Raw genomic sequence first — 23,045 nt, forward strand, 5'->3', positions numbered from 1 at the left:
AACCTACAAAAAACTGTTTTTATTTTATTTTAAATGTCATATTATATTATATTATGTTATATTAGATTTATTTATTTTTTTATCAATTCTATCATCATGGAATTTGGGGTGAACTATACTCGCAGCATGATATGAAAGAGCAACCTCTGAGCAATACAATTTTCCTGTGGGTACACTCTTCAGTTGCTCCTTTTTCATCAGGTCCTTTGCATCCTGGGTGTAATTCACTGAACACTGTATTAAGTGCCGCCTACAATCAGAGAGGAGAGACTGATATCGGCACGTCTCCACGGGGTTTAATGACGGAAGGATCATGCCGCGGCCCAATTTCCTCCCCTGATTAGACAATCAGATCCTGATGACATCAACATGCGCAGATGGTGCTTCTTCAGCCGTTTATTTATTAATGAGTGCTTGTGTATTTTTATCAGATGGGGCCTGATGCTAATGCCCAATAGAGAAAAATTACTAGACTTTGATGTTTTTGGTAGGATTTTGTTTGATGCTGCTGACGACCCCGTTTCCTTAAAACAGTGTCTCTCAACTGGCTTTGCTTCAGGACCCAGATTTTACTTTGGACATCAAGTAGCGACTCAACACTGTGTCCTAATCAGGCATGATGCAATAAATCACCATAAAGCATGTAAATTTGTGTTTTGTCCTAATCAGCCATAACTACAACAAGCTATGAGCAAAAAGAGGATCCCCCCAATTAAATTAATTAATATATTTTTTGGGTGGATCCTGGTATTGCTCATAATTACATTAATTAATTTACTAATTTATATATATATATATAAAATATTATATATAATATTTAATGTATTTATTATTATTTTTTTATATATATTATTAATAAATAATAAAATATATCCATAATATTACATTCAATTACAAACTACAGATTATGTTTTTTTGTTTTTGTTTAAGAAACAGGCCAAGCTCTTAAAGCAAAAAAATTAAAAAATAATGTGTGTATATATATATATATTTTTTTTTTTTTCTTTTTCTTTTTTTTTGCTCTGAACTACAACAGTTCATATTTTTAGGACACGCCAATTGAGAACCACTTCCTTAAAAAGAAAAAGAAAAAAAGCACTATTGTCTTCTGAAAACCACCATCCAATTCTGGGAAAGGTGCTTTCACTAAAGCAATCCTAAACTTCTTTAGTGGCTTGAAAGCAGCACACTACCCCCCAAAATTGTCATTTATAAGGATGTAGCATCTTTCCAATGGAGTGTCTGGAAGCTGGAGTGCTTTGGTGTCAGATGTAGTGTGTAGGGAGTAAATGGGGTTAAATAAGCTGGTGGGGAGAGACGCAGTTGTGTAGCTGACTCTATTGTCTTTAAGGGTGCTGCGAGACAGAGGTTGTTGAGCGCTGCAGGAGACGGCTGAGTGAGAGTGACAGCGAACTTGATTGCCATTTGTCTCGCTGTGAACTACTGCCTCGCTTCCGAGAGAGATGGGATGAGAGAGAAAGAGATAGACTTCGAGACAGACGGGAGGCTAAAGTGCCTTGTCCATATAACAAGAGGCCAACAGAGAGAAGAATGAAAGGAAAAAACATGACCAAAATGATGGAGAGACTGAGATATGACTGAAGAAAATGGATCTTGGGAATTGCTGAAAGAAAGCAGCTGGAAAAGGAACTGATCACCCACAAATGAACATGTACTTATTTTCTCATCCATATGTTGTTTCAAACCTGTATGATTTGTTTCTTCATACAACATCAACTAATCAGATCTATTAAGCTCTAAAAGGAAAAAAAAAAAACATACATAAACTACTTTAACTTAAACTTTAAAAATGAATAAAATTTTGATCTGTTCTTTAGACTTCTACAAGTATTATTCTCTGATTGGTGGAATTTCTTTGCAAAATCATGGGGAATGTAGTTTTTCCACCAGGAATTCCACCATTAAACACAATTATTTAAGTTGAAATAACTGATGGCTTCAATAAAAGCATCTAAATTCCATTAACAACCCTGCAGTTCACAGCAGGTTTATAAGATAATATTAAAAATCAATTCCACTTGTGGAAAATGAATGGGATTTTTACTTCCAGAACCCGACTCAACAGTGCACTTTAATGGTGTTTTATGTCCATTTGGAGACATGCTCCATGGACTACAATGGCAGAACTTTCATTTTTGAGTGAACTATTCCTTTAAAAATTCCTCTGCAGAAGAGAAAGAGATGAAGAAAACAGGAAAGAGTGAGGCATGGAGGTGTATCCTGTACCTGTGGGAACGGCCGCGTCCATGGAGGGTCTCTCCCAGGTGTTGACTTGCTCCCAGGCGAAGCCATTAGTCCCCAACGCCACGCTGTAGCCGCAATTACTGTAGTGCTCTTCAAACGAACAGCTGCCTACAGAACACACACAAGAGAGAAGAGGGGAAGATGGCATATGTCAACATGATTAAGCCACGGAGTGCCATCATTACTTCATCTTCGCTAAAAACACGATTTTCCACCGCATTAAGCTTTATGCTAGCCGGGAGCTAAGGATTAGAAAGCCAGGATGAAATAGCACTAATTAAATGTACTCATTTTAACACATCTTGTATCGTAGCTTTGAGAGGGGTTTTATTTAAGCAGTAAGGTGCAAGAGGGTGTGCTGTATTGTGAATATAGACATGACTAAATGGCCATTGCTATTTATGACATGTAGCTGAGTGACACAATACAGCACAGCCTTTGTTTACTGTTTTTAAGAAATGGTTACCACAAAAAATTGATCAAGTTCAAGTTCAGTTTATTTATAAAGCACATTTAAAAATGTCACAGGCCAACCAAAATGCTGTACAGGTATGAATAAGATAAAAATTAAAAATAAAAAAGTTAAACGGGACCTATTATGCAAAAATCACTTTTATAAGGTGTTTGAACACAGTTGTGTGGCCGCAGTGTGTGAAAATAACCAGCCTATAATGTTAAAAATCCACCCACTCATTTTTTTATAAAATCAATAAATTATAAACAGCCTCTCCAAAAGAGCAGTTTCAAATTCTCCCTCTGTTCACGTCACCGAGGGGGGAAAAAATCACGCGTTTGTTTTCCAAATTGCCCTTCTGAAAGAGATTCTTGAGGTTAATGATGCTAAAGCTACCATTGTTTCTGTCTGTTTTCACTGGTGCTGTCTTCATGAATGATCGTGAACAGGAATGTGGTGGTTAAAAGTTGCATATGAAAGCAATGTGAGTCAGTCGCTCGAGTTTGTTGAGCTCATAATCACGAGTGGGACTTATAAAGTTTGTAATAGCATGCCATGCACCACGAGACCAGCTATGTTGTTATTTTTATCCCGCCGTGCTCCCTGTCTGTGTAATTCATAAACACAAATGTATTATGCACAGTACAATCAGATGACTGACTTTGAAACCGAGTGTGTTTTCTGTGAAGATAACAGGCTTGTACTAATAGGGGAATGTTTATTTGCAAAGGCTAGCACTGCTAATGCGGAGTTCTTGAAGCTCCGCCCTCTTCTCCGGGAGCAACAGCTCATTTGCATTAAAGCAGCATACTCAAATACAGAGCGTTTTTGCTCACACCCTAAAAGTAGCAATTTTAACAAGCTATAAAAAATGATCTGTGGGGTATTTTGAGCTAAAACTTCACATATACACTCTGGGGATGTCAGAGACTTATTTTACATCTTCTAAAAAGGAGCATAATAGGTCCCCTTTAAGTACACTAAGAGCAGCAAAATAGTTAAAACAGGACACTCTTATAAATCAAAAGCAACAGAGAATAAATAAGTTTTGAGACATGACTTGAACTCAGACAAAGTTGGAGCCGATCTAATGTAGAGTGGGAGCTAGTTCCACAGAGTCGGGCCGGCCACTTCAAAGGCTTGGTTACCCCTCGATTTTAGCCGGGGTTTGGGTATCTGAAGGAGGAGCTTATCTTTGGATCTAAGGCCTCTGGTGGGAGAGTAGGGGTGAAGTAGATTGAATAAATAAGAAGGAGCTAAAGCGTTTAATGATTTATATACCAGTAATAAAGTACCGTATTGACCCGAATATAAGATGACCCTGATTATAAGACGACCCCCCTTTTTTCCAGATGTACCTTTTGGAAAAAGGCTTTTTGAAAAACAAATCTTGTTTGTTTGTTTTTTTCTCTCTGTAGAACACATTTTTTCTTCAATTATTTTCATATTGCATATTTTTCCTATTTTAATTTCCGTTTTGAAACTACGGTAAATACTGGTAAAATGTGCCAACAATGACATTTAAAAATATACACTCTTTGATATACCATAAAAATAACAGGTAGTCCATTTGAATAATATAACATTTAGGCTATCCATCTCATAGTAGCCTACCAAAATGTCATTAACAGTAGAAGTGAAACCTTAGTGTAGTGTTCAAATCTGGGTACTGTCTTATGTTTTAAAATCACTTACAGAGGAAGTTTGTTCCCATCAGGCTAACATGTCAGTCACGACTCATGCCGCTGTAAGCATTTTCTTTTTATTTTGTTTTCACTCGCGATCTTTACAACACACATTGCATTACATATTTCATGGAACACTCGTTTTATGCGTTTTTGGCATCACCTATTGTTGTGGGTTTATTATTGACATGTCAAAGTCTAGATCCTGAATATGACCGTGTTTTTGTTCAGATGTATTTCCAAGAAAAAAACATTGTCTTATATTCGGGTCAATACGGTAATCAAGATCACAGATTTTTATTAAAATACTATATTATAAAGCAAATTAATAAAATATATTGTCTCTGAATATTTAAATTATAATTTATTTTTATTTTATTAAAAAATTGATATTTATATATTAATAATACATCACAATGTCAACTTAATTTTGACAAGTGCAGTATTTTGCAGACAAGACTGAAATTACCAATGAAAAAAAAAAGTAGAAAAAAAAGTAAAAAACAAAAACAAAACAAAAAACAGTTCAGACATATTATGATAATAATATTTTGTGAATCTATCATGAAAAATCACAAAAAGAAAATAAAGTGAAGCTAAGTAAAAAAAAATGCTTTCTGTCATGCAAAAATTATTAATTGTCATTTTGGGGCAAATTTTTCTGAGATTGTTGTAGTGCCTCTACAATAGCAGATGAGCAGGTTTAAAAAAACAAAACAAACAACAACAAAAAAAACACTGTAAAAATAAAATTACTATATTATGACTGGAATACTGTATTGACCAATAAGCATGTTGCTATATATATTTCATATAAATTAGGGCTGCACGATACTGAAAAAAACTAACAGTGCGATATTTTGTTTTTCTGCTAAATATATTGCGATATTGAGATGAAAAAATAAAAATAAAAATCACCAGATGACTTGAATAGCTCTATTTGGAAAAAAATATCAATGATTGGGTGATTTTGTAGGTGAGTAAATCACCATAGAAAATAAACAAATTTCAACCACAGATAAATATAACAGAACAAAGATACAAATTAAATAAACAGTGCGATATATTTTCACGTCTAACAGTATTCAGGTATAGAAATTGAATAATCAAATGTAAAATAACACTGTATAGTCTTCATTGTGTAAATTAAACCTAACAAATCTGTGTTAAAGCTACAAAAGCGATTTTTCTCTCTGTGTTTTGTTGTTTGATTAACATTCATGACACAGAAAGCCTCAGGAACATTAAAATGCTGTGATAATAACCAATATACTGTTACACATTCATTTTCTTTCTCAATTGTTCTCGGTGTCTGTGTGTGAGCAAAGAAAATGATCAGTAGCCTATAAATATAACGATCAGTATACTAAACATCGCGATATCGTTGCTGAAACAATATATCGTGCAGCCCTAATATAAATATTTCAGACTATTTTCTTTTCTGAATCTTTACAGGGTGGGCTGAATGTGCCAGACAGCCTCATTCGATTGGACGTTACTTTCTGTACGACCCAACACGGAAATAGCTTTGGTTTGTGTGCATGCGAAGCACTCAGATTAAACATGATGAAACGTCTGCCTGCAGGATACTTACATTTACATTTCTGCATATTTCAAGGACCAAATATTCATTGGCGTCTTAATTTGCCCCTGCGTATTAAGCTACACAAGAGGATAAAAATGCTTCAAAAATTATTAATTTGCCATGAGCGCCGAAAAGCGATGAATCCTACAATACCAGCAAGACTCGCAAACCACATCAAAGGTATTCTCAAAGAAATCATGCAACCGTAAAAAACAATAATAGTTAAATATTCCGAATTTTCCAGGGGGAGCGATCGGATAGCCTCGCGATCTATTGAAGGAAAAAATGAACCAGTCAAAGACGTGATTTTGTGGAACACGTCTGCCCGCTGGGGTTCAGTTAGACAGCAGCAGAAGAAGAAATGAGGTCTCCTGTAGTTTATATAACCCTCGGTTTCTAATTGCCTTTGAAGCGTCACATATTCATACTGCCACCCTGCTCGTCCCCGGCCTACGCTGGGAAAAGAAGATGTTTTCATATTCAGAATCTAAAAGTGTCAAACAATCAGCATAGCATTTCAGTGTGTGGTTTTTGTTCTGAATTTTGGGTTTGTTGAAGGATGTTTAGGGATTCATACACTTTTGGAGAGATACAATAGCATCGTATCACTGATAGTATCTAAAGTTCAAATGCCTTTTATATATTTACCACTTTAGAGACGTACAAGACTTTTTGAAATCTCTGACGTGTCAGAAAGTTTGAGAGTTTACTCCAACAGGTGACAGTTTAAAACTCAAACACAAGCCCATGGCAGGACTTTGAGAGGAAACTTTCAAGATCTTTTTAAATGGCAAATTTGTTTATAAATGAAATTTAAATGGGACTAACAAAAGTAAAGTACTTTGCATATTTCACTGATTCATTGTTTAGAAACCCCAAGAAACTAATGACTAATAAATAGATGATTGCATTGTTGATGGCATTACACATTTAATATTTTACTATTAAAAACACATTAAACTCAAGCTGCAAATTGCATGAGCTCTATGTTTTATGCACCGTTAAGGATTCTATAAGTCATTTAAATGTAATAAGGTTTATGTTTTACAGTATCTGCTGTCAGCAGTGTCTATCCAAATGAATGGAAATGTATTAAAATATCCTAGAACCTACTTCACATCCAAATATTTACAAGTACTAATGAGATCACACTGCAACACACTCACACACAAATAAGTTCTTCATTTCTCCTCTGATTAATGTTGCCTACCAATTTGATCCATTATTGATAAGTTGCCCCACAGCAGACAAGCAACAGTTTCCAATCTCATCAGTGGCAGACATCTGCTGCTCAAGGCTCCACACCTCTCACAGCTCGCTGGCATATGCCCTGCTGCTGGCACACTGTCAATACGATGTTTATCAAATCTAGCGCTCGTACTGCCCTATCAGGAGTGCTTGATGAACTTAGAGATGATTTCACAGCGCAGGAAAGGAAGAAGTGAGATTTGGGGCGAATGTGGAAGGGGTGGATGGGTAACATCTGCTAGATTAACAGAAGGGATTGTTTACACTCTGAAAAATAACTGGCATGTACAGAAACAGAGGTGTCACGGTCTTTACTGTTCTCTTTAACCACAACATGAATAATTGTGTCTTATAACACCACTAATTGACTTTCAAAATATAATAAACAGACAGAAACAACAGAGAGACAGAGAGAACAAGAGAATGACAGAACGACAGACAAATAGACAAACAGAACGAGAGAATGAAGGGACGACAAACTGATAGAATGATAAAATGACAGACAGAACAACAGTTTTGAATTATGTTGTTATTCAGAATTATGAAACAGAACAACAGACAGAACAATATAGAATGATAGATATAACGATATGACAGACAGACAGACCTTTGTCTATGCTACAAAAAAATCGAGATACTTGGCTAACTGTATAATATGAAACAACTACTGAAATGACAGCTGAACGTTTTGAATGTTCACCTATAGTTTCATCCTTTAGTGAAGATCTTAGTTAATAGATACTGACGTTAAATTCATGTTTGAGAGTTTAACTGCATTAGTCATAAGCATATGCTGTGTGTTTCTTGGCCCTCACCAGCGGCATTTCCAGTCGAGCAGACAAATAGTCTAGATTATGTCCACCCCACTAAGCACAGATAATAGCTCAGATATCTGTTGTTAATGCAGCGATCAACGTGCTGTTTAAAATCCCATCATCTGTATATAGTTTATTTTCGGTTCCAAGCCACATCCAAATCTAACACAGGTTGTATTTGTGTGAAAGAAGCATACTGAAAATCCAAGCCAAACTGAGAGGGGCTCATTTCTATGAAGTACTTGTTCATGTTTCTACATGACAACTTTATAGGATAAAAATCATCATTTATTTGTTCTCTCTAATCCAAAAATGGCAAAAAATATATATATTTTTGATAATACTTTGAAATGAGCCAGTAGGTTTTTCTATAAAACTGTAAAACCCCTCTATACATCTAGTTCCTTATTTCCAAGTTTCTACCCATTTGCTGAAATACTACCTTCAATTTAAGCATATTCATTTTACAGTGAAGTTCAAAATGTAATGCAGAACATAACCCAGAGATTTATTTATTTTGTTGTCAATATTATTGATAACAAGAGACGGCTGCTGTTGTGATTATGGATTTTACAAGGAGAAAACCAACCCCCTCACCCCAGAAGCGGACAACTCCAATCAGATCAGACGGGAGCACGGACCAAGAGCAAGTGGGGCATTTTAATCCACAAAACACACACACACTCATTTTGAAGGCAACCTTGCACGGCTTGTCGCTCTGAATTAAGCAAGAGCGGCCTGTCACGAGCGTACAACGAGAAAGGAAACTCCACATCACACGCTCACTTGTTTCCCGTCTCCCAACAGCTTTTAGCACACAAACACGTGCGGCCGCTCTCTAGCGAGCTTGTCACTCATTCAGTGTTGCAGCTCCGTCAACCTGAGCTAATGCAACTTTTTCCACCTCACCTGCCGCCTTTAACCTCGTCCGCTTGGGCCACAGAATCCATTGTGCGCTGTAAATCTCTCCCATCCATCATCTGTGCTACAGGTGCAGCCGTGCCTGCCGGATGGACGCTGATTTCCTCGTTTCACTTACAACAGAAGGACAAAGAGGTGCCAGTCCACCCACGCCTGAGCAGATATTTACCACCCTACCCGACGCCAACTTCCTAATTGTTCAAACTCATTCATATACTAGCTGTACACACCTCAGCGATTCCTTCATTTAGTACACACTACACCCACACAAAGACAGCAGGACTCGGGTCCTCTAAGAACAGGCGTCCAGCAGACATTCACACTTTCACCAGCTCGAGTGGGAAGTGTTGTGTTGCTCGAGTAGGTTTTCGCGCCTTTAAAATGCTACATGGATTACGGGGTTCGGTACCCCGCACCGCTCCCATGGATCCACACATTGCGTGACTCACTAAAAATCACATTTTACACCTTCGATTGCAATGCTCTGGAGTTAAAAATCAGCGCTAGAAAAGCAGTTTTGACCGGACATTCAGTGCCAAACCACTTTCCCCTATAGACCAAGTGAAAATGCAACACGCTTTTGCCAAAAACTCAATTTTCACCTTTTACAATACCCTGCAGTTCTGCCGACAAATGGTGTGTTTATTCCTTTACAGTGCTTGTTTGTTGAATAATTGGTAAGAATTAATCAGTTGCCATATGTCTGTTTCAAAAACTTGAGAATTTGATTAGTGCTACTAGTTGACTCAGCTGAACTTGGTAGATCTTCTCTTGACCTGGTTTGTTCTGATCCGCTTAGCACATACCGACTCCAGCTGAAACTTCCTACAGACATGGGATTCTTTCTGATATTATTCTCACTTTCCCACTGGGCTGAATAGGCCCAATACTTTACCTCAAAGGCTCATGTTAAATCTCTTCCTCCGGGTTTCTCTGAAGAAAATGGTCTATAATACTCTGCAGTATAATATTTGACATACAGGGTCAGGATACGTTCCCTGCAGAGAAATACAGAGCTTAGAAGAGTTTGGAATAGCTAAAATCCCAATATGGACAGGATTTATATATATATGGCCAATGTTGGTCTGTTACTGGTTATTTTTGCCTGTAGACTGCCATTACCCAGTTTAACATTGCTACATGACCACCTTGAAAAGCTTTAAAATTCCTAAAGCATATTATTTGTTCTGAATGCTACCAGAAAAATGTAAACCAGCTACCAGTGGTTTTAATGCACTGTTTATCGCTGTTCAGCAAATTTTTGCAGGCAAAATTCAGTAATTTCAGCGAAAGATTTCCCCACTCAGACTTTGGATCAGTTTCAGTTGGTAATGTGAATTCGCTGTTGATGACAGGCAATGGACCTTTTTTCCCACTAAATTCTCTGAAATTTAGCTAATGTGATGCAACTTTAGGCAGTCCCACTGTGGTTACTAATGTGTTCTTGGTGGTTTCTTACTGACCCAAGTTGCAATAGTAAGTCTGATGATTAGGAAAGTAATAGCACATGCAATTTGAGGTTTCATTCACGTCTGAAGCACAAACGGTGCGAGAACCCTCCTGATGCTTGCCTATGAGAAAATACCAATAATTAATGTTTGCTGCAAAAATCCCTGCTACTTTTTTCTTGGGAATTTGTTTTTGTCAGTTTAAGACTTTACAGCTCACTTTTCCACCTCATTTTATGAGTCCCCCCCCCCCCCCCCCCCCCCCCTGCAGACAGACAGACTCACAGTCTCAATACTGTATGTCCTTGGAAGTTAATTATTTTTTTTCCCTCCACAGAGGCCAAGTGGAGGTTGGCAGTCAAAACAGTAGAATACACACACAGGGAAGGTAGAGCTGCCTCAGGTAACTCCAAATACACCTCAGGAGACTCTCTCTCTGATTAAAAATGACAAATGTTCCAGTGCTGCACTTTAGGTCTTAAAAATTTGCCAATAAAAATTATTAGCTGCCACAAACTGCACGTCCTGCAGTTTTTCTTCCCTTAAAAATGATTACTAGAGAAATGAAAGCTCATTCGGGCAGTAAAACACTTCTGCGTGTGCAACTCTAAACAACTGTTTCTGCTGCTTTGGACGGGTCATAAATAAAAACGTCCTCCTGCTCTCTCGCTCGTCCCGGGGCAGACAATGAGGACGCACATGTGCACACCCACACCAAATATCCTCACAAATTTCAAGTGCCATGTGCTGACTAATTCTCACAGATTTATATTGCCAAATATTTAGCATCTTCTACACATGAGTAAAATCACAATTTGTTTTTGTATGTGTTATGGGTCTCAAGTTTCAAATTGCACCACAAAATCAACATTAACAATGAATGCAAAATTATATTTTCGTAAGGAATACAAAGTCTATTTTAAGGAGCTTTTGCATTTTGACATTTATTTCATGACAGTTCAATCATTATAAATACCAATATTCTCAATGGCAATTCTTAGATTTTCTTTACGGTAAATATTTTGTTTACATTTATTTACAGTACAACTTACTATAAAAGTGTTATTTAAATCAGCATAAAACAAATACTACCATAAATACTTATAATGTATCACTATATTTTTGCATTACAGTACAGAGAATGAGATACATAAACATGCAACAAAAACAGAATAGTCCTATAACCAGCAAATAAAGTAATACATGCTAAATATTTAAAATGTAATATATAAATATTTAATTATTCGTATTTTTAATATAATAAAATGTAATTTTATAAATTTAATTTATTTTGCAGTGGAAATGTTCCTGACAGGTTTCATAAGGTCAGCAACACATACTTTCCAGACAGCAGAAGAAGGTTTTTATTACTGAGCCGCTCACACAAACACACACCCTCATTCACACAGCAGCTTTAATATGTCAGTACATTGCCATCCATCTCTGTCTGTTCCTATCAGCTCAACTGCTATTACTGGCTCATGCACACACACACACAAACAAGCCAAAGGAATACACGCTTCAAAGAGCTGTTAAACTTCCAGGGTTTTCAGCCCTGAAGTTATAGGTTATACGGGGTCGTACTATGCACACTCAAATCTAAACACACTTTCCGACGCCAGCGATTTCAACCCTTTTTTGTCATTTGAAGAAACCCCTTGGCTTAACCCAAAGCATGTGGCGTTTATCTGGTATTTGGACATGATAACAACTCAATTTACAAAAAGTAAATTAAGGCTTTGAAACATCATAATTCCAATAATCAGATCAATGCATACAGGCATAATTAAAACAGAAAACACTAGCCGATACCAGTATAGTCACTGATACATCAAACGTTCCTGCTCTCAATCCATTTCTCTGTCTGTACCAACCCTTAACCTTTCTGTAATAGCAGCTCTCTATGAACACCCTGACCGTAGATCACCACCTACGGCAATGCAATAGGGCTCTGAAGCCCCCTGCACTCTATATAAGCCATAATGGATCTCTGTGTCTGAAAACTGCAAACGTATTGTGAGTGTTTTCAGCACTGCGGTTTGTTAGGTTTAACGTCATGCTGAAGCTTCAGGGTCATGCATGCCTCTTGGGAAATTTTCACCCGGGGAGATGCTTGTTATGTGTGAGACATGTTCGACAAAACCTATCAGAAATGGCAGAAAAATGACTGAAATGGCAGAGCAAATCTCTGAAAGACAGTGGAGAAATGAAAATATTGAGAGCGTTTTAGGAGGAACACTAAAAGCATTGTCAAAGTGCACTTCAAAGTGCCCTTCTGCACGGGGTTTGAACTGAACATGCTCATTTGAAATACTCCCGACGCACAGGCTGTCAAAAACCCGAGAGTGTGAAATACCAGAGAGGGAAAAAAAGGAAAGTTCAAGTGCTGAGTGAGAAATGAATGTCAAAGATCTTCACCTGCATATGTGTTCTCGAAGAAAGCTCATAGTATCATGCTTAACTGTGCAAATTGCATGAAGTTTTACATTAAAAGGTGCAGTTCATAGTGCAATAATTTGACTGTTCTTTCATGCTGAGGTGCAAAGATTAAGGTTCACCTAAAAAATGTATTCATGCATCACACAAAAGACATTTTCCTTAATCAAGCTCCAAAAAGGCAGAAAAAGCAGCATACAATAGTCCATATGACTTCTTTGCTTTATTCGAAGTGTTCTGAAGGCATACAACAACTTGAATGAAACTGAAGTCATTATTCACTGAAAATCTCCCGTTCTTCATTCAAATTCAAAATTGCTCCTCAACATCATGCCATTGGTTCTCGCATATATCATAGCCAAATGCAATTTAAATATGGGGTAAGAAGAATTACAAGAATTTTTGAATCATGATCACGATTTCTGGTTCTCACTATTTATTTAGCATAATCGTCTGCGATATTTGTGACCCTGGACCACAAAACCAGTCTTAAGTCGCTGGGATATATTTGTAGCAATAGCAAAAAATGCACTGTATAGGTCAAAATGATAGATTTTTCTTTTATGCCAAAATCATTAGGATATTAAGTAAAGCTCATGTTCCATGAAGATATTTTGTAAATTTCCTATATTCTCGAGGTCTGAAATCATATGGCAATATTGACGAATTTGCTGCTTTGGCAAGGGAAGGCAGTACTGAAACACTGTCTAAGCTGTTTGCCAATCACAACGCACTGGGACAGCTAACCAATAACAACACATTTAGTTTTTTGGAAGGCGGGCCTTCATCAAACCCAGAACTAATTGAGCCGTTTGTGCCAGGCCGGGGAGAGAGGTATTGTAATAATGTAAATTATGTGAAAAATTATGCGTTTTTCGAACCACCAAGCATGAGAGCATGTTCTAGTACACCCCCAAAACAAAATCAAGACTTTGTGAAAAAGCATAATAGGACCCCTTTAAATCCCCCAATCTGAGTTTTTCTCTTAAATGGATACATTTTCTACCCAGTGGTTTACTTAATCTTCCCAATCTGGCAACCATTTATAAACAAGTAAATTATAAGAGTAATATAATGGGTGATCTATTCCTTTCAATATCAGAAAAAAAGCAATAGTTGCTATAGATATTTGACAGTCTGAAAGTCACATTGTCTAGCTAGCATCTACTTAGCTACTTAAAAAGAAACTGAATAAAACATTTGCATGTGTGCATTTGATTGTCAATTTGATGCTTATTTATGCAAATATGCAAGTAAAATGGAAACGTATTCTCATTTACTTCTCTAAAAGTTGTCGGTCAGCCCCAAGTGAGGTGTTAGCGAGAATGGCTAATGAAAATCTTTCAGAGGGAAACAGAGGCAGTAAATTAGCATAGAAAAACATATTTCAATTGCCAATCTAATTTAGCACCCATGGCCTCTGGTGGGAGTGGTGTGTGTATTAGTATTCTATAAGGTTATTTGTATGTGTGTGTGTGAGCTTGTGTTTACCGTTCTCTGGCAGTGATTGTCAGTATTCTAGTCCAGCTCCGCTTGCTGAATTCTCAGCTGCATCAGGTCCCCGGCACTGTGATTAAATTGTGTATCTGTGCGCGAGTGTGTGCACGCAACAGCTTTTATGCAGATGTTAAAGCAATAATTAAACCCCTACATTAACAGTACTATACGAACAACACGCAATAATAATGAGAAATCGTTAACGTGTGTTTTCACGCGGATGCGTTTGGGAGAAACATTGGCACATTTCTGAGCTGATCCTTGCTTGAGGATTGCAATATTTTTCAATCTTAACTCTCACTCTTTTTGTCTTTCTTTCACTCTCTCAGGTGCTCATTACAGGTCCATCTACTGCTCCGTGAGCTCCGCAGGGATGCCCACTCAGCCCCCTTCTCTTCCTGTCTTAGCCCCTCTCTCCCTTCTAACTCCCTCTTCTCTTATTTCCCTCCTTTCACCCTTATCGTTGCCTGCAGGGGGAGTCATGCAGTCCTGCGCTGAGAAGAGAAAGGTGGGAAAAAACACAGAAGTGGATGAAAGATGTACGGACTGATCTAAGAAACAGGGTGGATTCATTTACGAATCTTCAGTGGAATGCAACTGATGATGTTAAGGAGAATGTTCACGTTGCCCTTTCCAATGTTTTTGAAAGTCTACATTTATTTGATCAAAAACACAGTAAAAACTGAAAATGAAATGTGAAATTATTACAATTAAAATTTACTGTTTTCTATTTGAATATAATGTAAAATGTAATTTATTTTTGTGATGACAGCTGAATTTTCAGCATCATTACTTGAGTCTTTAGTGTCACATGATCTTTCAGAAATCATTCTAATATGCTGATTTGACTGATATTTCTTATTAATGTTATCAAAATGTTCTGTGCTGCTTATTATTTCAGTTGTCAGGATAATTTGATAAGAACAAAGAACAGCATTTTCAACTTTTAAGAATAAAAATTAAAAAAACTTTTGTAACATTATAAATGTCTTTCCTGTCACTTTTGTTCAATTTAATGCATCTTTTCTGAATAAAAGTATAATTTATTTATTTTTTTTGGACCCCAAGCTTTTTTACAGTAATGTATATAAAACGCTAATACATTTTTTAATAAATGCTGTCACAGCAATCGGATGTTGATTCAGTGACTGAATAAGTTTTTCAGTCAAGTATTTATTAAACAGAATCAAATTATTAAATCCTGAGTTTATGAGTCTGTTTGAATGATTCATTCAAAGAACCAGTTCATTAGAGTCATTTACAGTCAAACAATCGTGACAAGCACAGACACACAAAACTGGTCTTTGTGCAGCCTGTGAGGACAACCTAATAAAAAAGTATGCTGTCTTGTCTTTATTTTGTGGTACAGCCTTTTTATCATATCACATTTGATTCAGGCCGAAAGTGGCAAGTGATTTTAATGCTCTGTCCCTTTAAGGCCTAAAGAAAAGACGCCAGTCAGACTGAAGCGAAAGCTTCAGAAAGAGAAGTTGAATTTATCAGAAAGATCTGCATGAAGCAACGTTTCAATAACTTCAGTACAAACTTGGAGGCATGAAGCACTCAGAGACAGATGGGTGAGCGAGGGAGAGGACAGTCGGATGATAGAGAAGTGCTGGATGGAGTGATTAGTGAAACGAGAGCAGTAAAGCGTGCTGTCATCCTCACCATATCCCATAAGGCCGTTCTCCTCATCAGCATGGAGGAGCTCAGATGAAATTGAATTCATTTGGCCATCTCTCTCTCTCTCTCTTTCTCTCTGAGGTGGGAAAGCAATGATCCATGTAATTATTATATATTATGGGAGGATTCCCAGTCAAGCAAAGCATCTAATCTTACAGTACTCCACTGCCCCTTACACACACACACACTCCAGGAGACACAAACACACATTCTGAATGTCACTCTCTGGAATAATCTGCCAATGGATATTCTAAATGGACTGGGTCGCAGTCAAAGTCATGTATATGTTAACTAGATTGATAGACTCTTCACCTGTCCTTCATTTACTGTCTGGTGTGTGTGTGTGACCTTCAGAATATGACATGCATGCAAACAGTTCATTATGATCTGGATCGGTGGTATGTGATGGCGAATTCTGCGCAGGGACCAGAAAACACACACACACGGCGCCACGCTCCTGTAACCTGTCATGAATATTTAGCAGACGCTCTGATTTCTCGCCGTTTAGCCAAGCTATGCTGATATGACATTTTATTACTTCGCCAATATAAACTGTGACACACACACCGAAACACACGGTTAGGTAAACAGTACTATCACTGTCAGCACAACTTGTCACACATTTTCAGTGCTGATTGTGCAGGGAAACTGTGGAATTCTGTGGAATGGATTTATATATAGAAAATATGTTAAACAGAGTTAAGAATAAAACACTTCTGTTGGTAGCTGAAGGCATTATCAATATGAAGAAACACGCATGGAGTTATCGAGTTGTGTGGAACTTTACTAATGACAGATGTTGTTTCAAAGTAATACAATTCAATTGACATTTATTTTCAAAAATAAGACCTGCAAAATGAAAACGTTAATCATAATTTATAGATGGACATGAATCTACTGTATCTTTAATATAATGTAATATAATACTTATTTTGTTTATTTGTATGGATATATAATTATCAATAAAGCAACTATTTTCATAAAATAAATGTATTTTAGAATGCAAAAAGTAGTAACATTACATAAAAAATGTATTTCAATATTTGAAATATATATACATATACACATATATATATATATATATATATATATATACATATACACATATATATATATATATATATATATATATATATATATATATATATATATATATATTTTTTTTTTTTTTTTTTCTCTCTGGTAAAACATTTTTTAAAAACATCCATTAAAGAGCTTTCCAAGCAAAAACGTTGCCTTTTCACTATAAATTAGAGAACATTTTCAGGTTTATGAGGTTATTTCAGGTTAAATTTAATTTGGTGAGCATAAGAGACTTAGAAAAAAATGAAAAAACTCTAACCACCTCCATATTTATCTATATATTTGATCCACAATTGCTAGTTGTCTAGCTCTGTCAACACACACACACAATCACACAAAGCAAAATGAAGAAAAAGCTGAAAAACAAGTCTGAAGAAGCTTAGCCGTCCAATTCAAAAAATATAAACTCAATGCTCCATTATTCACTCTTTTCAGCACTCCTACCTTCCTCACCACACAGAGCACCTGTTCAGACAGCAGATTTCTCCAGCCCACAGATTCATGATCTCAGCCAAACGCTGAACACTGATCCAGAACCAGTCCCGCTGATCTCTGTGGAAATGACTCTGCTCTATTAGCGCTTTACTTTAGCGGAATCATTGCGGGATTGTTTCTAGCAGGCTGTGGGCTGATGCTGCTGCGGCTGAATTACACTCATTATTTGGGGCACCATGAAAAGGCCTCTGACACTGACGGTCACACTGACAGGCCGAGGAAGCCGGTAGCTGGGATGTGGGACGGAGTGTGTCAAGCGCACACGCATAAATACACAAACACCTGGGGTCATCCTGGCCCGTGCGGAGAATAAAAGAGGTCATGCTTCGCTTTGAGAGAGTGAAGGGGCTTTGAGGCATTGCTAAAGGCTGCAGACTTCCTATAAACACCTAGCATTGGGTTTATGGGTTTGGACAGGTATGACACATGCACACACACACAGCTGATGCATGCTAAGCATTATTGCCCGCAAGCAAATACTTAATTGAGGTCACAAGCGTCCACGTCTATCTGAATGGCATCAGCCCATGAGGTGCACTGAATATGAAGTGCATGCTAAACACAGACTAACTGAGACTATACGTTTTCGCCTTTAGTCGTAAATGACCTTGCGGTACTATATGAGCGTTTGTGACTCGTTGCCTAACAAGCAATTCATTACACAGCAATTAGACACCAAATTAATTAGCAGTTTAAATACGTACCCCTGTTAAGCGACTCGTCATCATGTGATTAGTACTTCCTTCAAGTAAAATGCCCACTTAGGAACACACTCAGACATTCTCAGAGTACACAAGTGCACACATACACAAACATGCTTACAAAAACTCCATCTCTGTATGCTGATAATGACAAAAACACTGGTATGAGCTGAAACAGAACTGCTAACACACACACAACACAAGTCTCCAAAGGCCTCATCAGTCACCACATACTCAACGATTGTGGATGGGGAGAGATAAACTGATAAAAAATTGCCCAACTTCTATAAATTTCCTCTTAGAAGAGCCAGATTCTCCTTTTGATTCACCTTTATAGAGCTATTTTATATGACATATGACATTTTTATGTTTTTTTTTTTTAAGAAATTAATACTTTTATTCAGAATACATTAAAAATGCATTAAATTGGTCAAAAGTGGCACACAAAAAAAACATTTATAATGTTACAAAAGATTTGTATTTCAAAATAATTTCCTATTCATCAAAGAATCCTGAAAAATATGCATCATGGTTTCCACAAAAATATTACTCAGCACATCTGTTTTCAACATTGTTAATAACAAGAAATTATTCTTTAGCAGCTGGAGTAAAGATGCTGAAAATTCAGCTTTGCATTACAGAAATAAATTATATTTTAATATATAATCAAATGCACCACAATTCTTTTAATTTGTAATAATATTTCACAATTTTACTGTTTTTATTATATTTTTGATCAAATAAATGCAGCCAGACTTCTTTCAAAAACATTAAATAAATAACAATAAATAATTTTCCTTTGAATTAGATACAAATCAATTGTCCCATTGCTACCAATAATGTAAAAGCACTGTGATTAACTGAAGAATAAACCAGAGAGGTATGTGTGTGCCATTTCATTCCACTGGACGCTTCAATTTTCCAATCAACTAGTGGTTTGCTCAAGCGAGGGATGTTGAGGAGGCCTGTCGAAGGTTGTGTGTTCAGCTACATCTTCAGATATCCCAACCATTCAGTTTAATGCACAACAAGCCAACCCTTAAATCGGATAGATATTTCCCTGTCAGCTCCTATATCTCAAGAGCAGCTCAGACATCCACAGTCATTTGTGTAATATATCTCAGCAAGGCAGGCTGAACTGAAAACTAAAATCACCCATAATGCCTTTCTCTGGAGTGGCCAAGCATTGAATTTCCACATATCAGGATCACTGCACAATTACGGCATATTTAGACACATTTTATGAGAGAAACGATTGTAATTTTTACTCTTGAAGTAGTACTATATGGGAACTACATGAAAACCTGCAAGTGTGTGCACTTACTTGGCAGATGGACAGCATAAAGACCCGCAGTGGGAATAAAATATGGTTCCGTGAGCACGTCAAAGGCAAAAAACATGTCTACTGGCCCAAAAGACACAGATGTTCGAGACAAAAATGACAGGAATGATGAATGGCTCCATCTTAAAATTCACCAGAGTTACGAGAAACCCTTTCCAAGTCTACTATTCAAAAAGTTCTTCTTTCTGACGCCTTACAGCTATAAAAGAGAGAGAAGTAACTCATGAATGCCCAGCACTGTTATCCTAGAATCACCAAAATCTAAAGAACATTTTCTCTAATACGCAGGGAAGTATTACAACTCATCTTCCTCATTTTCCTCATAGATAGCCACAAACAAAAGTGGGCCTCAATTTGTTTTTTTGTTTTGTTTTTTTTACATTTTTAGCAGTCTGGTTTGGTAGTTACTTATTGGTTGGCCTACTGTTCAATAGTTTGCGTTCTGACAGATTTTAAAAATGTTTTTGAAAGAAGTCTCTTATGTTCACCAAGGCTGTATTTACTTGATTGAAAACACAGTTAAAAGAGGACAGGGATATTGTGAAATATTATTACAATATTATTATTTTGCCCATTTTATTATCCGCTGGCACAGATAATAAGTCAAATTGTTTAGAAAAATAATAGCATATCCCTTTCAACAAGCCGCACGATTTGAGGTATTATTTGTCTGTAGCACAAATAGTGAAGTTTCATTCTTATCAAGAGCAGTTTCTTCAAAAGGTTTCTGTGCTAAAATACCAATAAAAATGAGTGAATTTTTCTCTCTTTGCTTGGGTCTATACAGCTGAAGGATTGACTGACAGAGGAGGAATACAAGTCTGTGTATGTTGGCGGGGAACAGTGGTTCGGTTCAGTTCATTTCAGTGGCCCTTGTGACCTCAAAGTGCTGTCAGCACTTTTAGGGTTCAACATTGACAGACAGACACACAGAAACACACACAGCTCAATCTGAACAGACCCTACACAAAACAACACCTCCAGGAAAGAGATTTGGAGCAACTCTTTCTCCTTTGCTGTCTCGACCGTGTCAATCCAGTCAGACCTGCACAAATGTATGTGTTTGACAGAAGGCACCTGCAATGCTTCTAATGCCCAAAGAACATGAAATCATTTCTGTCTCTCGCCCTTTCATGTTTAACAGTTCATACTTGTAAACTTCCAAGCACCCGTCCTTCACTTCAGCAAACATTACTGAATGCAGTGAAGACGTACAACATGCAATAATGTCAGCTGATCTCTTCAAATCACCCACTAGTCAACTGCAAAAAGACAAGAGCTGAATAAAGAAGATTTACACACAAATTTATGAAATGATATTAGCATTGTGATGTTTGCGTGTCCTTCAAGCAAATAATGGGCTTTACTTCCCTGAGATCAAAGTCAATTTGTATGATCAGTTAAACAGAAGTCCTTCTTCCAGCTGTTGCTTTTATTTGACTGTAAACCCACAGAAATACAGCTTTTGTTGATTTGAAAAACGCTTGGTGAGTATTCATCATCATTCATTATTATGAATGAAAGAAGTCATCTGAATGATGATGACTTAAGAAAAAGTCTTAAAAAACAGTAATTCTTCAGTGTCAATTATATTCAGAGTCTAATCAAATAACCATTTAAACACAATGCAGTGACGGATGGCAAAGATGGATGGACGGGAGCAAGGAAAGGAGGAGGAGGATGGATAGGCAGATGAAGGATAGATTGATGGACAGAATAACAGAAAGAAAAAATGATTTTGGAGGAGGGAATGAAGGAAGGAATGAGGGAAAACAGACAAATGAAGGAAGAATGATGGATGGATAGAGTGATAAAAAGGAAGGATGGATGGATGCCACACATCCATACATAGAGTAATAAACAAAGAAAGAATGTATGGACAGATATAGTAATAAAGGATGGATGGACGTATGGATGGATGGAGTTATAAAGGTAGGAAGAATCATAAATAGACACAGTGAAGATGGATGGAAGGTAGGATGGATGGATGGAGTTAAAAAGATAGGACGAATGATAAATGGACGGACGGACAGACGGACAGACGGACAGACAGACAGACAGACAGACAGACAGACAGACAGACAGACAGACAGACAGACAGACAGACAGACAGACAGATAGACAGATAGATAGATAGATAGATAGATAGATAGATAGATAGATAGATAGATAGATAGATAGATAGATAGATAGATAGATAGATAGATAGATAGATAGATAGATAGATAGATGGAAGGAAGAAAGAAAGTCTGTCCCTGAAATATGTTTTTATGTGACATTGTGTGAAAGTTGCAGAAACAAACTCCAGCAGCCCTTGATATGTGACAACAAATAAAGATTCAGTATTACATATCGAATTCCTCTGTCTGAATACATGAAACTCCTGAAAATAGAAACACAACCGTAAGATCAGATTGCTGCGGTCTTCACTGGTCCCTGCTAGCGTGAGACCAGGAGGAGCATCTCATTCCCCTGTGGATCGTAAAGAGGATGCTTTTAAACACCAAACAAATTGTACATTCAAGGTCACACGCTTAATTTCTAGGTTCACTTGAGCTGCTGTGCTCCTCCAAACCTTGTCTACACCAATGGCAGAATGTGTTTATGCCTGTGTGTGTATGTTGATCGGAGTTGTGATGCCTCATTAAGCAGTATGTTCTGATAGGGGTGGGCAAAAGGCCTCGTCCTCCTGAATTCAGCAGCAGCATCCAGCAGTTTTTTCCAGCCATTACCTTCTCCAGCATTAGACCTACACATTAACATACAAGAGCTTTTTATGACAAACCATTCCCCCACGTCGAGCATGTGTGTGGGTAAAGAACGGCCAGCAACGCAGCAGGACACTCCAATGCCTCCCACTGTCTGATGGACGGCAGCAATTTGCTCCATTTGCACCTGTGAGCAGGTAATAAATGAGGAGGTTCGCAAAGAGCTTTTACCCACAAGGACAAAGACAGCAATTTCACCCTGAGAGAGAAGAGGCTGAGTTTACCTTGCACTACTACACACACACATACACGTTTGAACCAGCTGCGTTGCACCATATGGACAATAATGGCCTCAAAATACGTGTGTATGCATGTGACAAAATGTGTGTGTAGCCATGGCCATTGCACCTTGCATGGCTGTTTTTAGGGTCCATAAGGTGCACCAACTGCCTTCTGCCACTTCCAAAGAAATAGAAAAAATATTTAAAGAAATAGTTTATCAAGAATGTTTATTATAATATTATTTATTATAATATATAATATTTTTAATATTTATAATTTCTTGTAATATTTGTATCCTGTACTTGTGTATTTAAAAAGAAAACAATTATTGAGATAATGTGTATTTATATAAAATAATTGATTCAATTTAAAATAATTAGGGAAATTCGCAAAAAAG

General features: G+C 37.1%; 1 protein-coding gene across 1 annotated transcript in view; it reads right to left on the minus strand.

Moving 5' to 3' along the window:
* Nucleotides 1-23,045, minus strand: part of LOC306878833 (receptor-type tyrosine-protein phosphatase T-like) — a gene marked incomplete at both ends in the record, with an annotated part of 257,633 nt that overhangs the window by 204,963 nt on the left and 29,625 nt on the right. The window contains one exon of the mRNA XM_079431392.1: nt 2,248-2,369. Coding sequence (XP_079287518.1) covers nt 2,248-2,369 — 122 coding nt within the window. The remainder of the gene's footprint in view (nt 1-2,247; nt 2,370-23,045) is intronic.

The sequence above is a fragment of the Barbus barbus genome, assembly GCF_936440315.1.
Source record: "Barbus barbus genome assembly, chromosome: 13".
Lineage (NCBI taxonomy): Eukaryota > Metazoa > Chordata > Actinopteri > Cypriniformes > Cyprinidae > Barbus > Barbus barbus.